Raw genomic sequence first — 7,140 nt, forward strand, 5'->3', positions numbered from 1 at the left:
ATACTTCCACCTACTTTTTTTAATTATAATCGAACCAATTGCTATTACAAAATACAATATACATCAAACTATTAGTAACCACAATTTTAGAATGAACTATTTTTACACTTTCATGTCAAATAATCCAACTGAAGGAGGCTTAACCCTAACCCATATATAAATCTTTTTATAACTTTGACATTTTTACATATCAATCACAAATCAACATTATGGCAAAACCGCAGACATTTACAAAGTACATTTGTAGAATATTTCGCTAGTGGCATTTATTCACGTGCCTATTCTTGTCACCCATCTGCGTAAAGGTCTGTCCACACTGGGAACAGGCGTACGGCCTCTCGCCCGTATGAGTTCTCATGTGCACCTTGAGCTTGTAATGTGTAATGAAACGTTTTGAACAGCAGGTGCACTTGTGGGCCTTGTCCCCCGTGTGGTAGCGCTGGTGCATCTTCAACTCCACCATGCGGCCGTACGACCTCCCGCACTCGGAGCACGGGAACCTGGGCGGCGCTGCCAGGTGGCGCGCACTGTGGCTACGCAGCCCGCTCTGCGTCTTGAAACTCTTGCTGCACAGGGTACACTTGTGGGCCTTCTCGCTGCTGTGCACCGCCATGTGGCTCTTCAGCAACATCGCCCCCACGAAGCCGTGGCCGCAGATGGAGCAGAGGTGTCTCCGCTCCCCCGTGTGGATGCTGATGTGCCTCTCCAGCTTGGCCTTGTTCAGGTACAGCTTACCGCAGTGGGGGCAGTTCAGGGCCGGCTCCTCGTTGTGCTGCCCCATGTGCGCCTTCAGCTCGCTCAGGGTGGCGAAGGCGTAGTCGCACCGGGTGCACGAGTACGGGTGCGCCCCTTTGAATTTCCTGTGCTTCAGGCGGTGCTTCTCAAAGTCGGACTTGACGGTGAAGCACTCGACGCAACAGGGGCACTGGTGGGGTCTTTCGTCCACGTGGCTCCGGAGGTGGACTTTGAAAGACGCCAACCGCAGGAAGACGCCGTCGCAGTGCGGGCACTTGGACTCCCGTTTCACGTGGAACTTCATGTGTTTCTTGAAATGCGACGATTTCACAAAGTACTTATTGCACAGCGCACAGTAACGACACTCGTCTCTGTGAACTTGTTCATGCTTCTTTAACGCATTTTCAAGTTTAAACTGCTTCCCACAGGTGGCACAGGGATACCTGGTGTGGCTCTCCATGTGCGTCCTGAGCTCTTCCAGAGAACCAAACATCTCCTCACACCTAGGACAAGTTCCATTCATTTCCTTCTCATGCATTGTTAAATGTTTACGCTGAGTTTTCTGAAGGGCAAGAGCCTTGAGGCAATACGGACACTCAAACATTTTCTTTTTCTTTTGCATGCCATGGATCTCAATGGACACGGCAAAGACTTGCCGCCATTTGGCATAGTCCAGGTGGGCCTGTTTGTCGTGTGAATGGGCCTCGGAGTGGCGCAAAAGAGATTCTTTACTGTAGAATATTCTATCACAACGAGGGCACGGATATTCACTTGAGCTGTGGGCGCTGCCATGCTTTTCGAGCTCTTCCACGCTACTGAACCATTTCCAACATTTAGAGCAGATGAACTCGGCCACACTATGCTGGACCTTCAGGTGTCTTCTCAGGTGGTAGTCCTGGCTGAATAACTTTCCGCAGATCGGGCAGGAGAACGGCTTGTCCTTCGTGTGACTCCTCATGTGTCGGGCCAGCTTTGAGGCCCCTCTGAAGCTCCGGTCGGGACATATGGGACAGGAATGACGCTTTGCCTTTGTCTCCGCTACCTCTGCCTGCTCACCGTTACTTTCCGTTAGCTCTTCAGACTTTTTAGGTCCATCCTCGTCCAAAGTTGCCCGCGCATCAGACCAAGAGCCAACCACCCAGCTATTCTCATCTCCAACCCTTTTCGAATTATGTTTGCCTTCGCTACAATTATCCTTTTTGTTCAGTTTGATTCGGTGGGACTGAATGTGACTCAGCAGCATATACTTAAAGGAGAACTTTTCATCACAATCAGGGCACGCAAATCTCAGTGCAGCATGGGCTTCTCTGTGTGTCTGCAGTGCCTTGCTACTTCCTAAACTTTCTTTGCATATACAGCAGGTATATGCAGAGCGGCCGTGCTTAGCTCTCATGTGTCTATGCAGGTGGTAGTTCCGTCCAAATACCTTTGCACAGAGTGGACAGCAGAACAGTTTGCCCTTCGTGAAATCCCCCTTGGCTGAGGAACTGCCATAGGTAATCGCACCGGCAATGTCGATATACCTTGATTCATGGCTCTCTACATCATCCATTTCACTGCTATCAATTCTAAAGTCAGAATCAACATCAGCAGAGTCAACCGTAGAGTCATTATCACCAGCAGAGTCGCCATCACACTTGGTTTCATCCTCCTCATCATGATACTTCCCATCACTGGAATAGTCATACATATCCTCAACCGCTACAGACAAAATTGATGGGGTTGGAATGGAGGGACGTTTTCTTTTTTTCAGTCTATCACTTCTTCTTTGTCCAGGCAGCGGTTCAACCCTACAGGGGCCGCTCTCTTCATCCCAAGACACATTCTGAACGCACAGAAGCACTGAAGGAGCCTCTCTCTGTTGGCTGAAATAAGTAGTGAGAGCAGCTCTGGCAGATTTGTATGTGGTTTCACCTGGTAAAAGTTGAGCATACACAAGTTGTCCTTCCTTTCCTAGACAGTGCTGCAAGAGTACACACTTAGTGGAATCCAATAAGTTAGCTTTGCCAAGATGGTCGAGATACAGTTCAAAAGACCTGAGCCATCTTTCCCATGGTAAAGTCGGCTTACCGGCCAAGGGTAGAAAAGATGCAGGTGGAGCCAATAATATCACTTTCGGCTCTGGTGTCTTTGTGAATGGTGTATTTGTTTCATTCTCTTCGTCCAATTCTATTGTAACTTCAGCCATTATGCTTTGCATGCCAATTGTTTGTAGAAGATGAATTAGAGTTGTGTAAAATCAGGAAGGGGTGATGGGTGAAGAAACGAAGACCCTGGAGAACAGAAAGAAAAAAAGCACAGGGTAGAAAACTTTGTGACACAGTTCTGTGTACATCAACCAACAAGAATAAACATAAAGCATGTGCTTTTTATTTCTCAAATCAAACATATAAAATAACTATAGAAGATTGAAGAGCTATTATTTGAGTGGAATTTGTTAGAAATGACCAAGCCATCCAGCTAATAGTTAGTGAAATGTACTGGTAGAATAACGTTATCTGTTTCTAGTTGCCTGAGCCTGCCTCAGTACTTCTCCTGGGTCATTTCTGACCAATCAGGGCATCTCTTCCGTGACTTGTTAGCACAATACCACTAACCTGTCAGTCGTCACAGAGCATAGAGGAGACGATTTGTGTTGTTCGGTTTCAGAACTTGCCGTTTTTCACTTTCGAATATTACGTACAGTACCATTAATAGTTAACTCTCCCTTACAGGTAACCTATATTTTTATACTGCGACTGTGTGTTGACAAAATTCTTCCCAATTCACCTTCACATACGGCCTGAATGGCTGGAATAGAGTTAACGCTAGCTAGAGACTATTCGGTTATTACATGTTATTGCAGTAGGTTCAACTGCATTATTACTGTAAAGAATGAAAACAAATACCGTTAAATCGACCATGTGTTTCAGTTCTTACCTCTCTAAACGTTATGAAGAAAGAGGCTTCAAGGGATTCATTGTCGGGATGCACAATGGAGTGCGATTCTTGAGGCAAACCATGTAGAAAAGTTCGTTAATTCCCTTTATCTTCCTTAAGACAAACCAGGTCAGACGATGCGAGCATGGATGTATGTATTTGCATGCAGGATGCGATGCACTACAGTGCACATGCTTCTTCCACTGAGGTATGGGACATAGGGTTCACGCACAGATTATTCCAGTGACTATACTGCCCCGGCTGGCATGGAAGATCATCGCAGCGCCCACGAATATTCACCTTTTCCTTAGTGGCCAATTGGTAATAAGTTAATTAATCAGGACAATCTCAAACTGTTATTTAAAATAAGAAATACATAACAAAAACATTTAGATGTTTGCAGATCGAGAGAGAGAGAGAGAGAGAGAGAGAGAGAGAGAGAGAGAGAGAGAGAGAGAGAGAGAGAGAGAGAGAGAGAGAGAGACAGTATTGAGAGTATTGACACTTTATTGACACACACTTTCAGACTGACGTAAACGTTTACCACTTTTATGGTTAGCATTCATATGCTATTAATTTACCTGTTCATAAATTAATAGTATGTACCATAATACTGTTCCAGTATTAAAGCCAAACTTGACATTTACCCAATATTTATTTCGCAAAAAAAACACAAAACAACATAGCTTATCGTGTGTGTGTGTGTGTGTGTGTGTGTATATGTGTGTGTATGTACAGCAACACAGTGACGAAAATGCCTTTAAGATTTATATTACAGACATTGAAAAAAAACAAAGAAGCATTTGTTGTTTAATGACAAAACGACTTTGCTCTTAAATACTTGACCTCAACAGTTTGGTTGGACAGAATACCCAGTTCAATACCCAGTTCAACGACAAAGTCATATTGATATAGATGTTAATGGTATATCTGATTTGCATAAGTTGCATATTATTGGTTCACATCCCTTTTAGGTATAGGATAGGTATTTAGGTATAGGATGGTTCCCTTGATAAATGTAGATGAAACATCCTTAAAAAGGATGTGAATTTTGTTTTGCCAAACATTTTGGACAACACAAGCTGTTTATATCTTGCTTTTAAAGATCATAATACATTCTGTTCCCTGAATAATCGCCTTTTTTTCTTTTGACAAGATAAACCTATTCTGGTATTCAGTTCTTACATCATCCTCTCCTTCCCTCCAATTTACCCACCATCTATGAATATAAATAAGGTAGAATACAAAAGTGTGTGCCTACTCAATATGTACACTCGTGGCAGGCTGTTGAAAACACTTAAAACACAGGGTCATGGGGTTTAACAAGGACCATTTATTCACACACGTTATGGAACTGAAAACAAGAATGAGTGAGCGAGAGAGAGAGAGAGTGGGGGGGGGGGGGTCGTGGGCATGAGGAGGTGAAGAGCAAGTGGGCCGACCCGAGGGCCCCTACGATTGTACGGTGCCCTTGGTGTCTATTTGCACTCAAGTACAAGTACACGCAAAGTACTCATTTAGTATTCGTGCCCGCCGTCAATTATAGCACTGGTTCAGTTACAACTCTACTGCAACTGAAATGTATACACCTAACATGAGCATGTATCTAGATGTCCCTCGCCCCTCCACCCCTGTCCAGAGGATAACCACTCGCTTTCTCCAGTGCTGTGTCCACAATCAGACTCTGAACTGCATTACCCAGCCAGCCAGCCTGCATACAGCAGCACAGAGTATGCAGGCTACAGAAACCCTTTTCCAGTACAGAGGAAAAGGGTTTCCTCTGTACAAAATCCATTCTAAAAAAATATGCGCATACACACACGGTGGCACACTCTAATCAGCAATGACCAACAAATATACACAGACGGATCAAAGGGGGGCTTCTATAATATGCACGCACGCGCGCTCATTCGCGCTCGCACGTTTTTTGTGTGTACGCATGCAGACACACACACACGCGCACACACACACACACTCAAACACAACACAATTGAAAAATACAAACATAACCAAGAGCGGTAAAATATCCAGTTGTAAATGTTTCAAATATGCGCGCCTTGGCTCAGTGCTAGCTTGACTGTGAGTTGTGAAACGTCCGCGACGGACAGGAAACGGTAAAAAAAATCAAACATGGTGGTACATCTTGTGACACCTTTTTAACTTCAATTCATCTATCGACCATCGAAACACCACTGCCTCTTCCTCTTGTTGCTTTTTCTGTCCCTCCTTTGGCGTTGGGCGGCGTTGGCGGACAGCTCCGTGCGTCTTGTGTTTACTTTACATTAACGAGTTTGTCAACAACAGCTGCCCCCCCCCCTCCCCCCCCCCCCCCCCCACCCAATCCCCCCGAACACACAACAGGGCAGTCTCTCTTCCTTATTCATGATCCCCTCCCCTGCAAGTCCATCTCTCTGAGGGAGGGTTCCGGAATTCACACAGAGATAGAGAGAGAGTTTTTTTTTGTGTGTTTTTGTCGTTGGTGATTTTGTGCGCACATCGAAAAAAAGTACATATTTAGTATTGTGCAGAAATGCCACATCCCACTGTTTTGGCTTTCGTTGTGTCTTTCTGTTCCTCGGCTTTTGTACGTATGTATCACATTACACACTCACACAGACACACACACACACGCGCGCACACACACACTCTCACCTAAACACCGTTCTACACATCGAGTGTTGCGTCAACACACACACACGCACACGCGCACACAGAGCCTTCTCCCCAGAGCGGCCGTTGGTCGTGTCCTGAATCTGTGTGTGTGTGTGTGTGTGTGTTCGAGTGTCTGTGCCCGAGTGAGTGCGCAGGCAGAGCGCACACAGTGACGTAGATGTGCGAAGGGTGACGAGTTTTGGGGGGGGGGGGGGGGGGGAGTCATAAACACAGTGAGGATCTCTGTGCAAACACACACACACACACGCGCGCGCACACACACACACACACACACACACAAACGCGTGGAGAAGAGTGCGCACGTTTCAGTGCTCAGAGGCATGAAGTCCCTTTCGTCAACGCTCTCTCTCCCTCCTCCCTCTCTCCCCCTCCCCCCCCCCCCCCCCCCCCCACTCCCCATCCGTCGTGTCCAAAGCCCGTTCGTGGGTGAAGATGCAAAACGCATTCATGTGTGTGTGCCGGCGTGCGTCTCTCTCTCTCTCTCTCTCTCTCTCTCTCTCTCTCTCTCTCTCTCCCTCTGTCTCTCTCCCTCTATCTCTCCGCGTGTCACACGAAGGAGGAGAAGCCCGTGAGGGGCGTGCGCGAGCCGGGGGGGTTGGTGTTGGGGTTGACGTGCGTGAGCGCCGGCTGGCCCGTGGGCGTGTACGCGCCGCCCGCGCTGTGCTGGGTCACCACCGTCTGGTAGTAGGGCTCGCCGTCCCCCGCCCCGGCCGCCGCCACCGCCGCCGCCGCTGCCGCCGCCACCATGCAGTCCTCGTAGGCGAAGGGGCCCCCCGCGGGGCCCGGCGTCCCCTTCAGGCCCTTGGGCTGGCG

General features: G+C 47.3%; 1 protein-coding gene and 1 pseudogene across 2 annotated transcripts in view; both read right to left on the minus strand.

Annotated features, from left to right (window-relative positions):
• Nucleotides 1-91: 91 nt before the first annotated feature.
• LOC311340763 (uncharacterized protein) lies at nucleotides 92-3,790 on the minus strand. The gene is made up of 2 exons (XM_084465643.1): nucleotides 3,655-3,790; nucleotides 92-3,008 (listed from the first exon to the last, which is right to left on the minus strand). Exon 2 carries the CDS (start codon nucleotides 2,933-2,935, stop codon nucleotides 257-259), a length of 2,679 nt encoding a protein of 892 aa, XP_084321769.1. The 5' UTR covers nucleotides 2,936-3,008; nucleotides 3,655-3,790; the 3' UTR covers nucleotides 92-256.
• A 3,015-nt stretch (nucleotides 3,791-6,805) lies between these two features.
• Nucleotides 6,806-7,140, minus strand: part of LOC311341063 (protein sidekick-1-like) — a 209,210-nt pseudogene continuing 208,875 nt past the window's right edge. The window contains exon 33 of the transcript XR_014684114.1: nucleotides 6,806-7,140. This exon is cut by the window's right edge and continues 90 nt beyond it. The product of XR_014684114.1 is annotated as a protein sidekick-1-like (transcript).

Source organism: Micromesistius poutassou, assembly GCF_964030765.1.
Source record: "Micromesistius poutassou genome assembly, chromosome: 3".
Taxonomy (NCBI): Eukaryota; Metazoa; Chordata; class Actinopteri; order Gadiformes; family Gadidae; genus Micromesistius; species Micromesistius poutassou.